Below are 24,758 nucleotides of genomic sequence, written 5' to 3'. Positions count from 1 at the left end.
CAGTTCCCCCACGTACTGTTTCTGAAGGAGGATCATCTGGTAGAGCTGGTGGTTCAGGTTCTGTAGCGAGGAGACCACCTAGTGGAAATCAGAGGGAGTCTACTAGTTCTATAGCTTCAGCTCCAGTTCAGCCACGTGTGTATAGTTTGAATCAGCAAGAGGCTCAAGATGCTCCGGATGTGGTAACAGGTACGATTTTCATTTTTGAAAATCCCTGTCGTGTTTTGTTTGAATCTAGAGCCAGTCACTCGTTTATTTTCGAGTGTGTTTTGATGTTTTACATCTAGATTATGTTACGCTACCTATTTCACTTTCTGTTCTTTTGCCGGCTAGGAATAATTTGATTACCCGGAAGTTTTGTTTTTATGAGATTGATATTTCTGGCAAGAAGTGGAAATCGTGTTTGATTTTGTTGCCGATTTCTTCGTATGATGTGATTTTGGGTATGAATTGGCTGAGTCTGCCAAATTGATTGTTTGAAGAAACAAGTTAGCCTGTTTATGGATGGTGAAAGATGTGTATTCCAAGGGTTAAGAGGTGTTTTGTCATATTTGATTTCTGTGTTAGAAGTCAGAAGAATGTGGAAAAGGGTTGTATTGTGTTTTTGACTTCAGTACGGGATATGAATATATATGCGGGTTCTATTTCTGATATCCCGGTTATACGAGATTTTGCATATGTATTTCCTGAGGAATTGGTTGGATTACCTCCAGATAGAAATATTGAGTTCTGTATTGATATTTTTTTGGGTACAGCTCTAATATCTAAGACTCCGTACAGGAGGCATCGAAGGAACTTGCAGAGTTGAAAGTTCAATTTCAGGAGTTAGTGGATAGAGGATTTGTTCGTCCTAGTGTTTCTCCTTGGGGAGCACCTGTTTTGTTTGTGAAGAAGAAGGACGGGACAATGCGTATGTGTGTTGATTACAGACATCTGAATAAAGTCACAATAAAGAATAAGTATCCGTTGCCACGGATTGATGATTTGTTTGATCAGCTTGCTGGATTTTCTGTCTTCTCAAAGATTGATTTAAGATCTGGATACTACCAGATGAAGGTGAAGGAAACTGAGGTGATAAAAACAGCTTTTAGTATTCGGTATGGACACTACGAGTTTTTGGTTATGCCATTTGGGGTAACCAATGCACCGGCTATTTTTATGTATCTGATGAATAGAGTGTTCAAGGATTACCTGGATCAATTTGTGATCGTCTTTACAGATGATATTTTGGTATATTCTGCTTCTGAGGAAGATCATGCCAGACATTTAAGGAGCGTGTTGGAGACGTTGAGGCAACTAAATTCTCCAAGTGCGAATTCTGGCTGAAGAGCATTTCTTTTCTAGGGCATGTGGTGAGCGGTGAAAGTATTTCTGTTGATCCCCAGAAAATTCAAGCTGTTGCCAATTGGCCAAGGCCTACTACGATATTTGAGATACGTAGTTTTTTGGGTATGATCGGATATTATAGAAAGTTTGTGAAGGGATTTTCTCAAATTTCTACACCTCTGACAAGACTGACTCAAAAGTCAGTAGCTTTTGTCTAGACACTGGAGTGTGAAGCTAGTTTTCAGAGATTGAAGGATTATTTGACTTCTGCTCCATTGTTAGTACTTTCATCTGGTACGGAATGATTTCAGGTATTCAGTGACGCTTCACTGAAAGGTTTGGATTATGTTCTGATGCAGCATGGTCAGGTAATAGCTTATGCCTCAAGATAGTTGAAACCACATGAAAAGAATTACCCGACGCATGATTTAGAATTGGCTGCGGTTGTATTTGCTTTGAAGATTTGGCGTCATTACTTGTATGGCGTCAGGTGTGAGATATTCATGGATCATAAGAGTTTGAAGTACATATTCACTCAGAAGGATCTGAATTTGAGGCAAAGAAGATGGCTTGAGTTGATCAAGGACTATGATCTGACGATTCAGGGTCAGTCTGATAAGGCTAATATGGTAGCAGACGCTCTGAGCAGGAAATCCTCTGTACTATCATGTGTTCAGCTCACTTCTGATAAGTATCTGATATGAGACATGAAAATATTACAACTAGAGGTGATTTCCTCTGCTGGTTTGGATGCTGGCATTTTGACTCAGATGAACATTTAGTCTTCTTTGGAAGAGAGGATTCATGAAGCTCAGAAGTCAGACTCCGAATATTTGAAGTTGATTGCTCAGATTGAATCTGGTAAGAAACCTGAACTACGACTTTCTGATTCTGGTATTATTTTCTACAAGAATAGACTATGGATTCATATGTTTGGAGATCTGAGGAAAGAGATTATGCACAAATCTCACTATTCAGGCTATACTATTCATCCAGGAAGTGGTAAGATGTACGGAGATATGAAAAGTTTATTTTGGTGGCCTGGAATGAAAAAGGACATAGCGGAATTTGTTTCGAAATGTGAAATCTATCAGTTAGTAAAGGCAGAGCATCAGCGACCAGGAGATCTTTTGCAGTCGTTACCTATTCCTGAGTGGAAGTGGGAGGAGGTAACGATGGATTTGGCTATGGGTTTTCCTCGATCAAGGCAAGGGCATGATGCTATTTGGGTGATTGTTGATCGCTTGACGAAGTCTACACACTTTCTTCCGATCAGACAGACGGATCCGATGGATAAGTTAGCTCAGCTATATGTTAAAGAAATTGTCAGATTGCATGGTGTGCCAAAAGTGATTGTATCTGATCGAGATGGACGGTTTACTTCCAGACATTGGAAGGGTATTCAGCAAGAATTGGGTACGAAGTTGCATTTCAGTACAGCTTTTCATCCGCAGACTGATGGACAATCTAAAAGGACTATTCAAGTAATAGAAGTTCTTCTGAGATTATGTGTTTTGAATTTTGGAGGCAATTGGGAAGATCACATCCCTTTGATAGAATTTGCTTATAATAACAGTTATCAGTCCAGTATTGGTATGACACCTTACGAAGCCCTGTATGACAGAAAGTGTAGAACTCCTTTGACTCTGATTGAGGTGGGAGATAGACAAGAAATGGGTTCAACTTTTATGGATGAAACTGTTATGAAAATCACTCTGATTAAAGAAATATTAAAAGCTGTACAAGACAGGCAACAGAAGTATTACAATCAGAAGCACAAACTGGTTGAATTTAAGGTTGGCGACTTTGTGTATGTCAAAGTCAGTCCGATGAAAGGCGTCAGTAGATTTGGAATAGTGAGCAAGCTCAGTCCAAGGTATGTCGGACCTTTTAAAATTATCGAAAAAATTGGAAATTCTACTTATAGATTGTTATTATCTGATCAGATGTCTGATATACATAACGTGTTTTACGTATCCTCTTTGAGAAAGTGGATATCGGATTCTGAAAAGAAACTTTCTGCTGATGATGTGGAGATTCAGGAGAATCTGCAGTACAAAGAAGAGCCTGAAAAGATTTTGACTTATGATGTGCGCAAGTTGAGAAGTAAACAGATTCCTAAGATTAAGATTCAGTGGAAACACAGAACAGCAAGAGAGGCTACTTGGGAGAAGGAGTCGGATATGAGACAGTTATATCCGCATCTATTCTGACTCAGTTTTGTTTTGGAAATGTTGAGGACGACATTGTTCTGAATGTGGGGAGATTGTGAAAGCCAGTTTTTAGTTTTTCCTTCCAGGATCGTCTAGGACGAAGTGGGATAGTCCTGGGACGATCAGTACAAGATTTGTGAACTGGGAGGTTCGTCTCAGGATGAAATTTGGTTCGTCCGTACGAAAGTTGTCGAGAGAGCAAGTCGTCCAGGAACGAATACACTTCGTCTGAACGAAGCTTGTCTAGAGGGCAAATCGTCCCGTACGATTTGCATGTGTATATATTGGATTAAGATATTTTTGAAGAGAGAGAAAAGCCCAGGAGAGAGAAAAACGAAGGAAAAAGGAAGAAAAGTGGATTTTGGGCGACTTCGGTCCGTTTTCGTCTGTCGCCGTAGTTGGAAAAGTTGACCGACTCGAGGTAAGGCACATTCCGCCTTTCTCAATTTTCAGAAATGTGGATTTTGACGATTTTTCTGTTCCGAATTTTATTTCTGTTAGAAAAAATCTGGTATTATTTTGTACTGGTGAATATTTTACCGTGTAACTTTTGATATATTTCTGAGATGATGTTTTTGCACGTTTTGAGTATTTTCTGAAAGATTTTCACCGGGTATTTTGAATTATGTGGAGTTTTTATAGAATAGCGAATTATCTGGATGTTGAAAAATTTTTCGTTGGTACAATGAAAGTCTGAAATGATATTTTCTGCTATCTGTGGTAATTTGGTAAATTTCTGAAATTATGAATTCTGTGGATTTCCGTATACTGCCGTTATGCCGCTGACGATTTTTCTGACGAAATTTGATTTCTAAATTTGAATGTTTTGATGTGTTGTGATATCAGAAGGGAGTTATAAGGGGCCGGAATCCTTTGTGATTCCGTTGTCTGGGTCCGGGAATCTGAAAATAAGTTATGTTCTGAAAATTCTGTATATCTGACAAGTTCAGGTGTTGTAAGCACAAGGGAGACATAAGGGCCATAATCCGTTGAGATTCTGTCTGTGTCAGGGAAGGGAGGCATAAGGGGCCAGAATCCGTTGAGATTCTGTCAGGGTCCGAGAATCTGATATGTGATATCTAATATATGTTATCTGATATATGAAATCTGTTATGATTTTTTATTTGTACGATTCCGTGATCTGTGATTAATCTGATTTGAATAATTCTGTTGTGTGAAATGAATTCAGTTATTCTGTATCAGTTATTTGATTTCTGTTCAATTTCTGTTATGTCTGATTTTCTATATGATTATCTGAATTCTGCGCGGCTACTCTTTTGATGTATTTTCTGATATTTGTTTTTGGAGATTTTGATTGGCTAGTGTAGTCTTGCTGAGCTGTTAGCTCATCCTTGTTATCTGCGTGATTTTCAGGTTCTGGGAAAGGAAAATAAGTCTTGGACTAGTCGTTCAGTGTCTGATCAGTGATTATGTATTTTATACTTTTGATTTTTATACAGTCATGGCTTTCCTATTCTGTTCTTTCTGTCTATAGCCATGCACTGTATTGTACATGATTATTTTGATGAATGAAGAAAATATAGATGAACTGTTCTGTATATTTGATGTTTATAGTAGCTATGTGTTTCCTGTAAGTTTGATATTTGGAAGAAAGTATGAAGCAAATTGCAAAGCTAGATCCTAGATTTCAATTCCGTCGCGACCCGATGCGATGGGATTCATTCCGATCGGGTTGGGTCGTAACACTTATAGACAATTTTATTTCTTTGGTAGAACCTTGTCAACTCTATCGAATCGTGTCGACTCCTATCCATTTATGTAGAAGGATTGGATTCAAACTTAAGTTCATTTTTGACTCATGCAGTATCCTTGGACGTCACGTGTATGCACACAACATGCTTGTCGAGGCCCATTTAGGTAATCATATTTTAATGCATGAGGGGTATTCATGTAATATTAAGTTTTAGTCAACTGGGCAAGTGGATATCACTAATGAGTGCACAGGATTTTATTTTAGAATTTGTAATATTCATATTTTAATGCATGTTGCGGATTTTGTGGTGTAACACTGCATTATGGGTTGTCAGTTGCTTGTTGTAAATAGGCTGTGGTGCAGCACTAAACTCTTATCGGCAAGATGCACAAGTTTATTTGAAGGGATTGTGAACACCTTATGTCTGTTTGTAGGAAATTTGCGGATCCGGCAGCATAATTCAGTAGTGTATTGGGCTTCATTTGTCATGCACTGGCGATGTGGTTCATCTATTTTCATCTTCCGCATGTTGTCATTTTTTTTTCATTCAGCCTGCGGAAGTGTACTTCAACCGGCAAACAAGTTGTGCGTTGCGTCAAGAATCTCCTACATGTCGCCAGTGAGTAGATTGATTTATCTTGTGTGACAGCCTGGCAATGCAAATTTATTGCCTCAGTTTACCAGTGGCCTACAGTTTTTACTACTGATTCTTTACTTTTGCTTACAGGTGAATCATAACGTTGGGCGGCATGTCATTTGTTGCTTTATGCAAGTAAGCTGTCGTACACTAACGAATGTCCTGCAGTTGCTCGTAGATGCTTGCATTCATCACAATCTCATTGCCTTTGCCTGCAAGCAATGTGTCATGCTCATAGTGATCTTCTTACTTATACCTATAGAGGATCCACTGCATCGTAGTACGTCCACTATTGTCGCTTGCAGGCGGGATCGTTGTATGCATTGTGGGGATTCTATTGTTAACTGCAAACGAGCTGCGTTGAATGTAAATCTTCCAATGCCGCTCATAGACATTTGCGTTCACTACATTTCTTCTGCATCTTGCTTATAGAGAGCATGTTGGGTGTATGACGAGTTTCTTACAGCAGTTCACACCATAAAGTCCTCCATTTGGTCAAAACTTTGGGAGAAATAATCTTTAGATATTGCGGTGGCAAAGAGTAGCAATGAAGGTTGCATTGGTTATAGATAGGATAGTAACCACAAGAGAAGGCTGGCAATGAAGGCATGATAGTAGGAAAAAAATTTGTGTTTAAGACAGCAGTAGAAAAACACATCTTAAACGGCTCAGCACTTGGCATGCAAATCTCCTCCTATTTGATTGAGCCAACCTTCAACCCAATGCAAATAAGTCGTCCGACTCCACCCAAACACTCTTGTTCGTTCGACCCCATATAAGCGTATGCAAGGCCTTTGATCTCGCTAGTCTGATTGCAGGAAGAAGTGCAAGTCTTGCACTCTTGCTTGTTCTTGAAATCTCAGCTCTTTCCATGCGGATGCAAGAGGTCCTGTGTTAGACTTCTCTTGCTTCTACTCAGTCGACTATGGACGTTGCACTCGAGAGGAGCCCTCCCGCTCGATCTCTCCTCGATATTGGAAGCATAAGGACCAATATTCTTTAGAATTCTGGCAAAAAGGCCGGTAGAAGGACCAATGTTCCGCAAAATTTCAACAATGAAGGCCGGTGGTGGTAACCTATATTCCTCTGGATTCGGGCAATGAAGGCTAGTGGTGGGAACCTGAAAAACCAGCAAGTGCCAGCTTCTTCAGGGTAGGAAAAATACTTTTAATCTCTTTGTAGCCTTCACTCCAACATAGGGTACAGGAGAAGTAGCCCACATCAACAAATCAAGTAAAAAAGGAGGGACAATGGGGCTCTCCTTTTCTAACAGCACCATTTCTTAGAATAGGATGAGATTTAGGTCATGCAAAAATACTCTTAATCAACTGCAAAGCCAAGCCCCTTGTTTGCGGATTACCACTTTTTTTCGCTGATTAGCAGCAACAGGTAATGAGCCCAGGCAAGCACGGAAAAAAATCCTGCACGATCTTCCAAGCAGCACGAAAGCATGCACACCACCTACCATTGCTACCTCCATGCTACACTAGTCACCCACAGCCAGATTTGCAAGTGCACTGGCAACACGCTCAAAGACTCCATCTATCCCAGCTGGCCATTTGAAGATGAGATCTACCAAAGCTTTAACACCAACAGCTTCAACAATGGCAATCTTGTGCTCTTCTCCAACTGAAATATTCCAAAGCCCTCCAGCAGCTTCTTCAACAACCAGCCTATTTGTGGGCCTTGCTAGCACTGCGAATATATTGATATCACCTTCGTCAACAACTGCTTTTGCAGCTTTAGCATTAACTTACAAGTTAGCAATCACCTTTGCAGCTTCAGACTATACACCTTTCCTGCATGACCTAGCAAGTTTCAAAATCAACGAAATGCCCCCATTTTTCATGACTGCCTCTACCCTTGATGGATGCACTATTGCATTCTCATCATCAATCACCATAAATGTAGTAAACCCAGCTGCTGCTCTCTCTTATACATCCTCCCGAGAACTATTCACCAAACTCAACAGCAATGCAACACCTTGTCGCAACCAAAAATCATCCATGACAGCTGAATTCATCTCTGATATGCAAAGCAATGACTGTGACAGTATCCACTCGACTCACCTTATGATTTCATTCAGGTTCTTGTCCTTGTTTCCCTGAGATCTCCAATTTCCAAATATCTCAGTTTTCTTTCCTACAGAGTTAGAGAATAAAGAAGTAATCCTCTTGGAAATGTCAGTGAAGAGGGTGAGAAGTATCTTGCCCTTGGCATGGCTAGAGTCGAGCGGGCTATGATTGGCTTTGTAAAACCCCTCAAAAGTTCATTTTTGTGAGTGTTGTTAGTCCGAACGAACTGGCCTTAGTACGGGACGAACGGAAGAAAATTGTGAAAAATCTGTATGGTTCGTCTGGACGAACCTGTACGAGCCTGGACGAACCGTCGGGACGAAATTTGTCCAGAGAGCAAATCGTCCAGGAACGAATACACTTCGTCTGGACGAGATTTGTCTAGAGGGCAAATCGTCCCGGGACGATTTTGGATCGTCCGGGACGATCTGAATGGATATATGTTGGATTGAGATATTTTGAATCATTTGAAGAGAGAGAAAGAGAAAGCTGGAGAGAGAAAGAGAAGGAAAAGGAATGAAAGGCTTGGTTTTGGAGCTCGCGGTGCGCTTTTTGTCCGTCGCCGCTGTTAGATGATTTGTTCTTCTCGCAGTAAGGACTCCGAATCCTATTTCTGATTTCAAATATTTCGAGTTTTGGTATTTCTCTGCTCATTTTTGTGTTTCCGTTACCGAAAAACGTGCATATCTTTGTATGGACGCAACTTTTACCGTGTAACTTTTGGTATGTTTCTGAGATGATGTTTTTGTATGATTTGAGTATTTTCTGGAAAATTTTCACCGGGTATTTTGGATTCTGTATGATTTTTATCGAATAGTAAATTATCCGGATGTTGAAAAATATTGCTTCAGTACAAGTAACGTTTTGAAACGTTGTTTTATACGATTTCTGGTAATTTGGTAATTTTCTGAAACTGTATATTTTGACTATGTTTGGGATTTCTATCGACTGTACGATATTTTAAGGGTTTTCTTCAATTGAGTTAAATTGTGTTTGTTGATTGTTATGTATTACTGAGATGTATATGAATGTGTATATATGATTGAATTACTATTATTGTTACTGAAAGACAAGTTAAGACTGGTTGAACCGTTGGTTAGAGATTGATAGACCTGTCAGGATGGTAGGCCGACGGGCTTTCCTTTAAAAAGAGTTTGGTGTTATCCTCTATTGATCACGTGATACAACGATTGGGAGTCATAAGGAGTTTATGCCGACGGGCAAGGGTGACGACTCTATTATAGCCAACGGATTACTAACATACTAACCTTGAAAAATGCCTTAATAGACAGTGATTGTACTTGTCGAGTAAGACTACTGTACTGGAATGCATGTGTAAAGTATTGTTCGTATGATTACCTTATGGATTTACTGATTTATCGATATTGACTGATTTATTGATATGAAATTGATTTTTGGATTTTGAATGAATTTACTGATATTGAATTGATTTCTTGATACTGAATGGCTTTACTGTACAGATTTATGAGTTTCCTATCATTGCACGATTTCATTGATATTTCATACTGTACATGTCATTGAACACAGATACTGATATGGATATTGATATTGCATCGATTCATTGATACTACTGATACCGATACTGATACCGATACTACTGATTCATTGCATTAATCTTATAGCACATGATACATCGAATACGGATCGATACATGTGAGACATCGAACATGTGATATAGAATACGATTTTACTGTATTGATTGATTTTAATTGTTATTATTGATTGATTGATTGATTTGATTTCAACTGTTCTTACGATGTATTGAATTGATCGTTTTATGTGATTTCATATCGATTGATATTATTGACCAGAATTGATTTCTTTATTGATCTGATTGATTCTATTGATATGATTGGGTGATGTTAATCGTATTTAATTTGACGGATTTACTAATACTGATTCTTTTACTGTGAATCGTTTACTGAGGATTTATCGTTACTGTACGGATTTGCTGTTACTATATGTTTTCACAGTTATAGCATAATCGTTCATGTCGTCACAGGATTGTTATTGATATTGATACATACGCTGCTACTACTAATTCACTGTACTGACATTGAACACGTGATATCGATTACTGGATTGCATATGATTTATTGAGCAAGTGATATTGAATAACTAGAATTGCAAGTGTATGTTTTGATACGATTCTGCTCCATTGACTAGACTGATGTGATAGATAAGACGACTACTGTAGAGATTGATGCACGTACTGATTTATTGAACATTATGGATTTTCTACTGTTCACTGATTCTCTTACTGATGATTTTGGATTCTATTGTTTATGCAATGATTTCTGTTTCTGTACTGATTTCCGTATCTGCATCGATTTAATGATCATGTGCAAGTGACTGCTATTGATTTGATTGATTGACATGCATATTATTTCAGTATTGTGCTTTGATTTCAGTTGTAGGCTTTGGTGACCTGCCGGGCTTTTTGAAACTCATTATATGTGATTAACAATTTCAGGTCTGAGCAAGGGAGCAGGAAGTGATGTTTGATCAAGACTGTCGACGAATCCTTTCATTATAGATGCATGGATGTCACAGGATTCCTCTTCCAATATCAAATAGTTGAGAGTGCACAAAACCTTCAAGTTCTTAGAAGAAGAGAGAATTCTAAATATAGAACTCGGAGGAACATTAGTCCTAGAAACATCCAATCCTACAAGTTTTGGTAGCTTGCTCCGGTAAGGGATAGCTGATGCCCACTTCAAATTCAAGGAACCTACAACTGAAAAAAACTTTAGGCATTGCAACTTGCCAAGGTCAATCTCATCAATGTTCCCACATTCAAGAAGGGCAATCTCCTCCATCCGAGAGCAGTGCCTTGACAAGGCGCCAATGGCGAGGCCGTCAATCTCCCGGACGCCCGAAAGGCGCAACCTTATCAATCTCGTGCAACACATAGACATATGCCGGATAGCATCGCTACTAATCTTTTCATAAGTATTGGTACCAATCTGGAGGCTCTCAAGCATCTCATGTTGAGTAACAATCACTAATAGCGTCGCGTCAGTGATGTCATAGCAGTAATCCCCAGTGATCTCCCATAAGTCATAAGCGTGAAGGTTTATATCGGAAGCAGTCAACTCTGATCCCCTGAATCGAAGACGATTGAGGCTAGTGCAGTGCGAGGCTAAAGCACTCGCAATATCTGCGTCGCAGCAAAGAGCAAGAAAGTCAAGTGAATTCCAAAGGCACGATGAGGAACCAAGGAGGCGCCAGTGCGGAAGGTAGAAGCAAGGCGGGCTCGGTCGTGGCAGTTGAGGCAAGAGAAGAGCTGGGCCACAGTGTCATTGGGGAGGTGATTCTAGTCTATGTCGTGACCACCTGCAATTTGACCACCGGGACGGCATATGTCGTACACCTTTGCCCGATCCACTTGCGTACTCGATTCGACCCCAGGCTTGCAAGCAGAAGGTCTCTGCTCCGCTCAAACTCCCAAAACGCTTAATCGGTTTCAATCGCACGCAAGAGGAACCACTCGCTCGGCTTCGCTTCCTCCGTTCTTCTCTTTCACTCATTCGGCCCCCAGGTAGGCACGTACGAGAGACTGCTCTCAGATGTACTCATTTTCTTTCTTTGAAATCGAAGAAGAACCACACAATGAGCAGAAAAACCCAAAGCCTCATAATTCCAGCAACGATAATGAAGGCCACCGGATTATGTATCCTTAGGCTCTGATACCATGTTAAATTAAAAGAATTGGAGAGAAAAAATGTTTCTTAATTAAATTATACAAAACTATCCATATTTATAGATCTACACAATATATCTTAATAAAGAAAGAAAGAAATATGAAATCATGCATAATTGCCCTTATATAATCCTTTCTAAATCAACCGCCCGAATATGGAAGGAGATCGGCATGATCTAGGAGAGCCTCCCATAGATCCCCATCTTGGCCATGAGATCAAGAGCCAAGGGACGGTTGGGATTGTAACAATATTATTATTTTAAACAAAAATAGTAAAACAATTAAGGTGACTTCCAATCCCTAGCTTTTTGATTTTGAGATAACTAGTTCGCAGTGGTTGGAATTCAATTATGGAACTGAGTTCAAACATTTTCTTTTATAAAAAGGGAATGAAAGATGGTTCCCATTTTTAAAACCGAGCATAATAAATGTAAAAAATCAGTTACTATGCTAAGAAAAAGGAAATCATCAACACATTTTTTAGCTTTTAATAATAATAGATATAAATTTAATAACAAGATAGAATGCATATGACCTTGACTAATAATAATAATAATAATAATAATAATAGAATATGCAATTGATGTTAAGATGAATAAAAATGAAATTCAACACAACCCAAACAAAAACAAGAACAAAGTTCATAAGAAATTAGTTTCTATGAAGTTACATAGGTCACTGAACTCACTCCAATGAAACTCATATCTAGAACTCAACTTAAATCACTTTCAAACACTTACACTTAAAAATCTTGCACATGCCTTTTCTTCATTACAAGTGTTTGGATTTCAATGGTGAGTAGTCTTTAAGTAGGTTGCAATGATATTTATATGTTTTGGAGGAAGTTCTAGTGAATACGGTTCCTATGTTTGTCTGGTTTATAATGGCTTTCAATTTTATCTATGTTTATATTATTTTTTAATAATTATTTACAATTATTATTATAAGAAAAATAATATTATAATCAATCATCCATTTAATTTTTTATTATTCGATTATTACTAAAAGAGAAAAAATAAAATTGAATGTAACTTTGAGGCCCTAGAGATTGGAACTCACTCAACTTTTTGAATGTGAACTCTAAAAATTAGAACTCACTTCTACAAAGCACTTCTAGAAATTTACAGTGTACAAACTAGCAGTGAAACTCTCTTCACACCCTTCTTAGGTTATGAATTCTACAACTGAGTCCCATAACTCAATTTCAATCAATTTAAAACGCCTGCGTCAAAACAGACTAGCCCTAAACTCAATGTAGGGATCTTTCCTCATAGATTAAGAGGATCAATATCAAGAAGATTGTATAAAGGGGGAAAAGGGACGATACCGTTGATGACGGCCTGACCATAGGTGCATTGACGTGGAGAAACGGAAGCCTTTTCTTGATCGTCCTCGTGCTCCTTCTCCTTCAATGAGGATCGACGGATCGGGATCGTCGGCGGCAGCAACGAGTGCGAGCTCTTCCTCTCCTGATTCGGAATCTCCGGCCATAGCTGCTGTTCATCTTCTGGTCGGGTTGGGAGCAAAGGCTTGAAGAGAGAGCCGAATACATCTGAGGCGTGGCGCCCTCTGAAGGAAGAACTGATGAAGGAGCTTCCAAGTCTGGTCAGCGAGGGAGTTCCCAGGAATGCAATGGATGGCGATGCAACGCCGCTGTAGATGTCTATTGATTGCCTATCTCATTACCCCAAAAAAAACAATATATCAAATTAGTCCTCAAATTCAGGAGAAATTATTCTGTACGCAGTCAAACACAGAATTGGGTTCGGATGCTGCGTATTTACTGCTTATTTTACTGTGTATTTTTTGATACATTATGTTTTCTACGTATTTTTTGCGTATTAATTGTGTATTTAGTGAGTATTATTTATGTGTTGCTTTTTGACACGAAAAAATTTGGTATCAAAAAATACGCAACATAATAAACAGTAAATACGCTGCATCCGAACGCGTTCGGATTACGTACAGAATAATTTCTCCAAATTCAGATATTCTACCATTTTTTGCAGAAAATTTAAGAGAAGAACAGTTTACTAGTAAATACTTTTTAACTCTAAAATTTAACTTTAAGTTATTTACTTTTGGCTGTTTCTTTTCTTGACTTTAAGAGATATTTATTAAAAAATATCATTAATATATTAATAATTTTTAATTCAAAATGGTAAAAGCATATATGTCGATTAATTCAATTTTAACTTTAATTTTAAAGATTAAAAATAAAGAAACACATTTAAAAATTTTTTAAAAAAATTACTTATATCTTGAACACATCATAAATTCAAGAAAGCTACAAGATAACCATGTTTACTCATATTATAGCAAATATTTGTTTTTGTTATTTAGGTTTAATTGCATTGCTAAAATGTAATCTTTTATGTAGTATATATGAATAAAGATGAGTCATCTTCACATTAATAGTTTATAACATCAATAGTGAACTCTAGAGCTTCTCTCTCTAAGCTATTTTCATCTTTAGTTTCGTACATATTTGTTCGCAAAATTTGATTGTCGCATGCTGATAAATTTACATCCATCCTTTTAAGTACAGTGCGCGTAAATGCTGTCTAAAATAGATCACTCAAATATACGAGAAAAATCAATGTTAGAGGAACAACAAAACTTTATCACTTCTTAGCAATTCAATCAAATGGAAGATCGTTTGATAAAATTGATCCATGATGTTTTAGAAATGTTTTCGACAAAATGTCTTTCTTATTTGTCATCTTCGTGAGTGTAACTTCATTAACTCGCTGCATTATCATAAACTTTAGTTTCCTTCATAAACTCTAATAAAAAAATTCTTCATAATGTCGAAAAGAGAATGAAGCAAAACTTCTTCATCCCAACAAATCCAATAGTGACTTCAATTTGATAGATATAAGAACTTGCCTTAACAGACATCATCAACATCAGCATCACCAATGATAAATTAAAAATTAGAAACTCCCATTCAATCAATATCCCGTTAAAGATAAGTCACTATTAGTATATGTAATCTTGCAAGCTAGTGAGTACAACTTCTCTAACCTTCTTTGATGCATTGCTTTAACACTTGATAGAACTCTTACTCAACATCAATATCATCTGAAAACATCATAAATTCTCGGTATTCAATGCTGAGATCTGTTGAAGTTGGCAAAGCTACTCACTCTATTGACAAAATTAAGGCTTCGTTTAGGGCAGTATTCTTAATCATTTCTAAAGCAGCTTTTAAGTAAAAATGGGCCGGGTTCCAATACTTTTTAACAAAGTATTTTTAGTTTTGTATTTATCTTTCTTAGCATAGATTAGATCTAATACATCTATTCTCCTAATCAGATCATTAGAATGACATTTTATGCGACCAAATTATCTAAGTTGACTCTTTCTCTAATCTTATCTATCTTTGGAGCTACTCCAATATTTTCACATACCAACAACAACAACAACATCAAGTATATGAATCTTTTTTCTCAACTGTGACTTGTTAAAAGTCAAATTCTCGGCATGAGTCATAATTTTTTTCTTAAATAGGGCATCAATTATTTTCAGAAAAATATTGAATTAAAATGCATCATAATATTCGAAATTAGTTAAATTTACACATTGTTAATTAAAAAAATATATCCCAAAATTTGTTTCCATGCGTGCAACTAACATGCACCATGTGCAAGGATTTTTGTCTGGATGTAAAAACCAGATACTCATCAGCAATTTTCTTATCTTTATAATAAGACAATCAATGGCCGGGTCTGATCAATCAATCGATCAAGATCACACACAGCCAACATCCAGCATCCGCCTGATTGCGATCAAACGGTCCTCGAATCCCACGAAATCGCAATACCCGGAGAGAAGAAGAAGATAGAGATGGAAAAGGTACCTGTAACTCTGGGGCCAATTGGTGTTATAGGAGCTCGGTCTGCTTCGCCGCGGACTACCGGTGGACGATGCATCGGATCCGCCGGAATCCTCCTGTTCGTCGTCCTCCGCCGCCTGATCAGAGCTCGCTTCCTCGTCGACGACATCGTCGTCGCTGTCGCTGAAGAGATTTCGATCGGACATGGAGCTCTTCATTTCACTATTTTCCTCCCCTCTCTCTCTCTCTCAATAATTTAATGATTACGACATTTTGGAGCTGGATATTCGTAGAGCTTTAAAGGACATCGTCGGAAAAGACAGAACAGAGAAAAAGACACAGCGCAGGAGATTCCAATTTAAGCAAAAAGAAATTCGAACGGTTTCTGCGAGCAAAATGAATCTCTTGTAATGGAATTTGCCTTGTAGGCAGAGACAGCATGTTGCTGCGTGTTGTATGCTCTTTATAGTACGCAATAAATAGCCACCGAGAAAATTATTTATTCTGTTCAAACGAATATCATCTAGAGATCAATTAGCATACGTCATGTCATTTTGTGTTCGTAGCGTGGCTCAGTATCGCTCTATATTATGGCTCGGTACTACTGAAGTGATGCATTCTAATTGGTCTGCAGACGACGTTCTACATCCTCTCACAAAATAATTTATTCATTGAGACAGCCTGTGACTTAAACGGGATTGTAATTTTTGCCTTTAACATAGGAGTTGATAGTATGAACTCATTATGCGTTAAAAAATAAAATATATAATTGAGCAATTGAAGTGTAATTGAAAATTTTATGTCGTTAATTAGAAGATCAAATGGCCTCCAAATCTTTTATGTCAAATTAAACATCTCGACAAGACCAATACAACAACACTAAAATTCTGCAATTCTAATATTTTTAAAGAAGTTAAATGTTGAAAGAATGGCCTATGATCATAATAACCAATATAATCCTGAAGAATCTTATAACTTCACTAGAGTACCACCACTGTCGAATTATTATTGGAACACTGCAATTTGACCACACCCAATTGTCGTTGTTGAACTGCATCTAACCATTGCTACATGACTCTTACTACGAAATTATTGTTGCTTGACTACAATCCTCCAATCATATTGTTTAACTATATTTATCTAACCTCCATTAGCCAATTATAATCCTTTGAACATTATTGCATGACTATTGTATTTTGACCATTGTCGTTTGTCAACATTGATGCTCATTGGCTTCATCTTCTATCGTCATCAATAATGTGAATACAACCATCTCTTATAAAACATATTCACGTCAACCACACCAATTATGACTATGATGTAAACACAAATATTTATGCTAGACATTTTTATTGTTGATCTCCCTTCCTCATGGATGAACAACCAAAATAAATAGTAAATGAAATCTTCAAGATAGCTTTTGTGCTAAAGTGCTCTTCCAACTTTTATCACTAAATATGTTATATAAAATGTAAACACCTTCCCAAATCATTGGGAATGACATCATTTATAACTGATGACAAATCATAGTAGAATTATTTTAATTGTATCATGTCCATAGTTTTATTTTTTTCATTTTTAGAAGTTTTTTTGTAAATATTTTGGCCTTTCATTACTCTTTTTTCATCTACATGTGTGTTGGGTCTTTGAACAACTATATGACATTAAAATCTCTCATTATACTATCACAAATGTTCTGACACGCAACATAATCATGATTAAAAAGGAAAAAATAGTTTATTATGAGCCGAACCTGCTCAAAAGTGAATCAATTCAATACATGAACCAATTTTGAGGCGGCAAATACAAGTTTAATCCAATTTCAGGATGACATTGGATTGAATTGGGATCGTATCATTCTCACTCCTATTAGTGTATGTGTAAATTATGATTAAATTTGCTCATATATTAAGAGAAAAATAATTAATGAAGTTTAAAAAATAAATAAGTTTCATTTATTTTTTAATCTTTTTAAAAGTTATTTTAATACACAAACTATATATTAATACAATTTAACTCATTTTTTAATTAATTTTAGGAAAATTATGACATTTGAGTGTTGATTTTCTCTGATAAATGAATATGAAAACATTATAAGAGAAATCACATGCAACTCAGTCACTATGATTGGTGGGATAACTCGTCATAATATGTTGCTATGATTAAACTATAAAGAAATTTGTATAAGAAGTTGGGCTTCAGGGTTTTCCTTTATGGGTGATTAAAAAAAAAAGCTCTCTAGGGTTTTCCTCTCGATCTTCCGTTCCGCCTGTGGTTCTCCTGGTGGCTTTGGCCGCCGATGCTATTATTGGCTTCAGGAAAGTTTTCCTTTCCTTCTCAATTGAAGTTTTTTGTATTTTTCGGCTGGTTTTTTTCCATTCCATCCACCTCCAGTCGTTCGTGGCCAAAAAGGCGGTGAATCGGAATGTGGATCCTGATTTTTTGGATGGATCTTTGAAATCCAACTCTTTCTTAGATGCTCTCTTTGGTTCCTCTAATGATTGTTTTCCTGAGTTTAAAATGTCTACCTTTCGCGGTTTACCCTCATTATGGGTCACAGAAGAAGAGATTTAGATGCTTGTGACTCCTTTCTAATTTTCATTGGTTGATTTTTTTCCTTCCTGCTGAACTAGTTTGGATTACAACCGTAGGTTCTTTTTCAACCCGAAGCTAATTGCCGGCTTTTCGATAACTTTGCTCGACCCGTTGCACGTTTTGATTAAGTTGATGAGTGATTTGGATTATTGCAGAGTATTCTGCCACATATCTTACTTTGTTAATAGTTGTTACATGAAGTTAACCAAATGATCTCCCTCTCTTGATATTAGTGTTGAGTCTCCAGTTATTCACATATGGATCTCTTTTTCAAATTTACGGCTGCATCTCTTCTCCCCCCAAATTCTTCATGCTTTGGGTGTGAAGTTTGGTCGTCTGTTAAAAGTTGAAAATGCCACCTTTGTTGCTCAAGGCCTTCTCTTATGCTTGTTTTGGTTGAACTTGACATTACCAAAATATATCCGGACAGAGAGTGGCTTGGTCCATAAAAGTGTGGTTACATTCAGCTTTGTTTAGATGGAGGCCTTCTCTCCATTTTGTGGTATATATAAATATATTGGCCATGCGAGGGGGGATTGTCACACTCAGTCATCTTCCCCACTCATTGTTCCTACTTGGAATGAAATTGGAGATATGGAAAATGGTGTGAATGGTAATGTTGATGTTGTTATTCCTAACTCTGTTGGAGGTAACGAGGAGGTTTCTGATCTTGGGGTGGAGCTAACTAGGGTCGAGGTTCGTCACGGATCGTCTCATGTACATTGGTCTTGTGGTCCTCATGATGGTGTCACGGGGGATGTTGTTGTTTCACCGATTTCTCTTTTGCTTATGGATCCTTCCTTCTGGTGTCATTGCAGATGTTAATGTTGGTTTGGAAATTGAACCTAGTTTCAATAATGCTCTTGTTCCTTTAGATTACAATGATGATTCTATTGTTCTGGAGGTTTTGGATTCTGATGTACCTATTCAAAATGAAGTTGGTTTGGCTGTTCAACATCTAGATACTGATGGTATGATTTTGAATAATGAATGGCTTATTTCAAATGACCTCATGTCTCGTGTCTCTAATGATGGTTCGACTGTTTGTATGGAACTGAAATATAATGCTCCGTTTGTTGATGTTCTGGTTACAATTATTTCTGCTAATGAATTTAAAAATCAAGTGGCTTCCAATTTTATATGAAGTTGTGTGGATAAATCCGATTGGTTGGAGGGATCTTTTTCTTCCCCATGTGGGGATGTTGGGGATGAATTTAATGAGTAGAAGGATGCTTATCATGAGTTGTATAATTTGAATGTTAGTTGTATTGTTCAAAAATCTTTTTCTCATGGTGGTGGCAATCGTCGGATGCTTAAATTGAGGAATAAGTAATTGTTGGTTATCTTGGTGATTCTATTGTTTGGTCTTTCACTTTTCAATTGCCTTCATTATGTTTGTTTGCGGTCCATGGCTTTTGGTTCCCGTTGGTTTGGTTGTTTGGTGTGTTCGCTTGGTGGTTGAATTGGTTCTTCTCTTGTTCGTTTTGTTGTGGTTCCCTTTTATAAGTTGCTTGTGTGTTGCAGATTGGGGGGGGGTAGATTCTTCTTACTAGCTTTGATGTCGGGTGTGGATTGTGCTGGTTGTTGGTACAACTCTTTTGGATGGTTGCTTCATTAGGGCCTTTTTTATTTGTCTTTTAATTTTGGTTTATTGTAATAGGTAGGACTACTGGCTCGTAGATTTTTCTCCGATGATTATATTTCTAGAGAGCTTTGTGGTTCTTTAAAGACCTGCAATTGTCATTTTATGGAACACGTAGGCCCCTCTATGGGTATATATATATATATACCCATAGACGTTATGTTTGACTGTAAGTTTGCTGAAATCAAAATTTAGATAGTTCCATGTTTATTTTTTGAATTTTCCAACTTGGTTTTGCTTTGAGATTCATACCCCATTAAGATAATTATTTGATGATATATCAAACTTGTTCACCTCAACTCATTTAATAAAATATTAGCCATCACATATCTGTGCATTTACAAGCCTTCTAGGCTTTTGTTTTTTTATGCTTCAAATTTTAGTGAAAGGACCGGTGAAATGAAAGAAAATTTTTATTTTTTTAGTCATTATTTAAAAATAGAGTTAGTTGATTTGTTAAATATACTGTTTAAAAAGTAGTGTAGATTTTTTGTTTGAGTGTAAAATATAACATTAGATTACATTTTGTGTTTGACGGATGCTAATAGGTGGCAATAAGCAATGGGGATGGACGGCGGTGGTGGCTGGTGGTCGGTGCCCTATGGGTGGCAACAATGGCGGGGGAAGTAGCGAGTGGCAGCCACGGTGGTGGCAGGCATCCTACAGGCTACAGGTGACAACAATGGGGGAAGGTAGCAAATGACAATAGCAGCGATAGTGAGGTATAGTAGCAGCGATGACAACAAATGATATATTTGAAAATCGATCAAATTGATTTGAATTTATCAGAAATCAACTAATGTGTTCTACGTTATTTTTTCATCGAAACAAATACCAAAATTTTTGAATAGTTATAAAAAGAATAAAATACACCAATATTAATGCAGGAAACCGAACAAGATATCTCTTATGAATGTTGCTCGTGCTGAGGTGGTAGCCATTAATCACCACAATTAACAACAATTTATTATCTGATGGAGAAAGAATTCATGAAAGAGAATTATTGTCACATAAATTATAACATACTGTTCATCGATCAATATAAGATATAAAACCTGATGCTGTAATTCAATGATCGGAGGTCGCTATCTTCAGACGTGCCATTTATAATGTTTATTGAGCTGAAGATGTTGGTAATGATCACGTTATAATCAGCATTCAATGGTTATCTTCAAGATTATGATGTTGGATATGGTCGTTTTCATTAGGATTTTAGATAATAATTCAAATTATAAACACGCAGTTCATCTTGATTTGTTAGTTGGGAGCTTTGATAATTATCAATCAAGAAGTGTTGAGCTCGAGTATTGTGCATATTATGTGTATATAAATTTGTCTTAATTGATCTAAATATTCTAAAAAAATTCTAATGAAAGTTCAATTTGCATCTATTTGTATAGTTGATAGTTATAATTTTTAAAATACATATTATTTCATTTCATGCTTAGCCAATCTTTTGACCCTCCGAACCATTAACATAAGCTACCTTGTTTTACCTGGAAAACAAAAATTTTCCGTGAAACCATAGTGTATGTTAGGAGAAATTATTTTGTGCGGTCACCGAGCAGCTTGCAAAGGTGAATGAGAATGTGCCACATCATTTTTTTGCTGCATACTGCTGTTATGTACTGCTTGGTACGAGATGACATAATAAATTCTAATTCGTCTCTAGACTGTTCAGTGTACACACAGAACAGTTTCTCATATATTTGAGTGTTTGAGTTAATATAACTAATAGGAATTGAATATTTTTTTAGAAAATGTACCATGTGCGAGGATTTTTGTCTGGATGCTCGGTAGCAATTTTCTTATCTTTGTAATAAGAATCAATGGACGGGTGTGATCAATCTATCAAGATCATAGTCTGACTTTTACGTGTGATTTGATTGCCTATGGCTTATGATGGCTGCTTCAGGACAACAGCACAACACCTAACATCCACTATCCGCCTGATTACGATCAAACGGTTCTCGAATCCCACGAAATCGCAATACCGGGAGAGAAGAAGATAGACATGGAAAAGGTACCTGTAACTCTGAAACTTTTATTTGGTTCGGTGAACGTACGCTCCTCTACGTTCGGCCACCAACGTTTTAGCGCCACGTAGCATGAAGAAAAGTCGCCGACCCGACAAGCTGTTTTTTGGGTTCTAGTGCGTGCGTTTTTTTAATTCCTTGACGAGCCGAACAACATCCCATCACCTTTTGGATATATTTCAAATATCTAGCAAATACCGAGTTGTACCTAGTTTTTTCTAGCAATACCGAGCAAATACCTAGCAATACCGAGCAAATCCGTAGCAATACCAAGCAAATCCTGAGCAAATACCGAGTTGTACCGAGTTGTAGAAAAACTCGATATTTGTATAGTTTTTGTCTTCACAGAGCGGCATTTCTCGTTTTTGCAAAGCAATACCGAGCAAATACCGAGCAATACCGAGAAAATCGCGAACATAGCATTCCCGGGTTTCGTCAGGGTCAAGTCGTCGGGCCGCGCGGTAAGGAGTAAGAGCACGTGGTGACATGTTATTGGCGGCCGAACGTTCCTCTACGTCAGGTCAGAGGACGTAATAATTGTTGGTAACTCTGGGGCCAATTGGTGCTATAGGAGCTCGGTCTGCTGCGCCGCGGGCTAACGGTGGACGATGCATCGGATTGTCCGGAATCCTCCTCTTCGTCGTCCTCTGCCGCCTGAACAGAGCTCGCTTCCTCGTCAACGACATCGTCGTCACTGTCACTGAAGAGATTTCGATCGGAGGTGGAGCTCTTCATTTCGCTATGTTCCTCTCTCTCTCTACTTTAGTGATTAGGACGTTTTGGAGTTGGATATTCGTGGAGCTTTAAAGGGCATCGCCGGAAAAGACAGAACAGAGAAGAAGACAGCGCGCAGGAGATTCCAATTTAAGGAAAAAGAGAATCGAACGGTTTTTGCGAGTAAAATGAATCTCTCACTTTTTTTTTTTTGGAATTTTGAGGACAAAACCCATATATTAAAGAGAAATTAAATGCAAGTAAACCTTAACCTGTAAAGTCATAAAAAATACAAAACAAACAACTAAAACCCACAAAAGAATGGGGGGAGCAGAGAAAGCCAAAAGGGGGTCTCAGGGAGAGGTTAGCCTACAAGTAACAATTACAAATACAGATTGAGAAATGACAAACCCAAAACGCCTAACTCCTCAGATATCAATATAAGAATCCGGAAATTTGGCCGTCCAGGAAGTCCGGTTGCCAAAAATTCCCAAAAGTGTAAATGAGCTAACGGCTAGCTGACGAGTCCAGAAAAAGAAGACAGCAATTGTCCAAACCCAATATGCAGTAAGTGCACAGACCAGCCACGACATCATTGACCCAACAAAACTCTCGCATCCAGCAGCTGAAATCCGACCAAAAAACAAAGCCAGCATGGAACAAAATTATGAAGTAAGCAGAGCAAACCAAGTAGATAGCCTTTCCCAACCTTTCCAGTTTTTAACTCTCTGAATAATGGAAAATTTGATAATCTGTATGAGCTGATTAGGATTTTTCCATGAATTATTGAACCGCCTGCTATTCCTTTCCAGCAACAAATTGTAAACCGCACACGAGACAACAAGGAAGCATAAATTCTCATCCTATTCTTAAAAAAGCATAACATTTTTCGGAAATTAAAAAACTTGAAGAAGATTAGGTCTCAAAAGAAAATTTTGTAAATCAGGAAGGAGCATAGTAATATCCGCAAAAGAGAAATCATAATAAAAAAATAGATGGTTATGTGATTCCAGATGGCCGAGACAGAAATAGCAGTTGGGGTACACCGGTATTCCCCTATTAATCAAAACATCTGCTGACTTAAGCTTCCAAATTATTGCCATCCAAGAATAGCAGGAATACCGTAACACATGCATTTTATGCCAAATATATTTGTGCCAATATACCTCATTCAAATGACCAAAAAACTGAGCAATGTAGATTTTAAAGGAGGGCTTAGTCGAGCCAATCCAAGTCAAAACAGGTTGTTCGTTAACAGTACAGCTCAAGATAGTAGTTTTAAGATGATCCGGCCAAGAAGCAGGTAAAATCCAGGTATGATTAACCCAAAATGAAAAACCATCAAAGGATACCAAGGAATCAATCAACCAGTCATCAGAAGCGGTAGCCATAGCCCCAAGAAACTGCAATCACCAAAGTAGCCTGCAAGAGACATAATAAAAGAAATGACTAAGGAAGGCAAAACTAATCCCCACCAAACCAGCAAAATATCAACAAAAATCCACCACACTAAAGCTACACATCTAGCAACCACCAAACAACCCAACCCAAACACTGCCACCATCCCAGAACAACAAACTGGAACACCCGACAGAGAAGAGAGAACAAAATACAAAATATTTTTTTAGATTTACACTTTCTTCCTTTACCAACCTGTGAAAAACCATCACGCACAACACGACTCACATTCAAATCATATAAATTATCTTGTTCAATTACCTCCATCGAACCAATCCTGCAAGGAGAAGATGGTCAGCCGTCAAGCCAGTCAATTTGCTCTGTAATAATTTCCCCCGAGCTAATGCCCAAATGAGCATTCATGGCATTAGAAGAAGTAAAGCAATCACCACATCAACAAGATGCTTATTCTCATCCGACCCCACAAGAGAGGCCGAACCAGCCAAATCATCATAAGTTATAGGATAAGCAAAAAAATGATCCAAATCACTAGAAACAACATTCACCATCACCATATTAACATCACAAAATTCATTATTCCCCGCATTCAACAATTCATTACTAGATACAGAAACACCACCCACAGAAGACCATCAGTAATTTCACCCATAGGGGAATTAACCAAGTCATTACCACCATCACCCACATCTGCAGCACAAGCTAAAGCCCCTAAATGTTCAGTTTCATTGTTAAATGCCAACACCATAGGGGGAGGAACATCAGCAGCAAGAACCCAACTGACAACCCAATGAGAACAGCCAGATCAAGTAAGGGATTATCAACACT

The 24,758-nt window shown here is 37.7% G+C and overlaps 1 protein-coding gene across 2 annotated transcripts in view; it reads right to left on the bottom strand.

Annotated features, from left to right (window-relative positions):
• LOC110098840 (amino acid transporter AVT1C) overlaps positions 1-22,724 on the bottom strand; it is a 44,842-nt gene extending 22,118 nt beyond the window's left edge. The window contains exons 1-2 of one of the 2 annotated variants that reach the window (XM_020825776.2): positions 22,344-22,724; positions 13,017-13,365 (exon numbers count right to left, since the gene is read on the bottom strand). In XM_020825776.2, the coding sequence (XP_020681435.1) occupies positions 13,017-13,365; positions 22,344-22,535 (541 nt within the window). In that variant the 5' untranslated portion in view covers positions 22,536-22,724. Of the gene's footprint in view, positions 1-13,016; positions 13,366-15,551; positions 15,963-22,343 lie in introns of those variants that run through there. The other variant, XM_020825775.2, reaches the window with a different exon arrangement.
• Between the last annotated feature and the right edge of the window lie 2,034 nt (positions 22,725-24,758).

Source organism: Dendrobium catenatum, unplaced genomic scaffold (assembly GCF_001605985.2).
Source record: "Dendrobium catenatum unplaced genomic scaffold, ASM160598v2 fragScaff_scaffold_670, whole genome shotgun sequence".
In the NCBI taxonomy this organism is placed as follows: domain Eukaryota; kingdom Viridiplantae; phylum Streptophyta; class Magnoliopsida; order Asparagales; family Orchidaceae; genus Dendrobium; species Dendrobium catenatum.
Note: the sequence above shows the minus strand (reverse complement) of the source record. Positions and strands in the feature narration are given on the sequence as shown.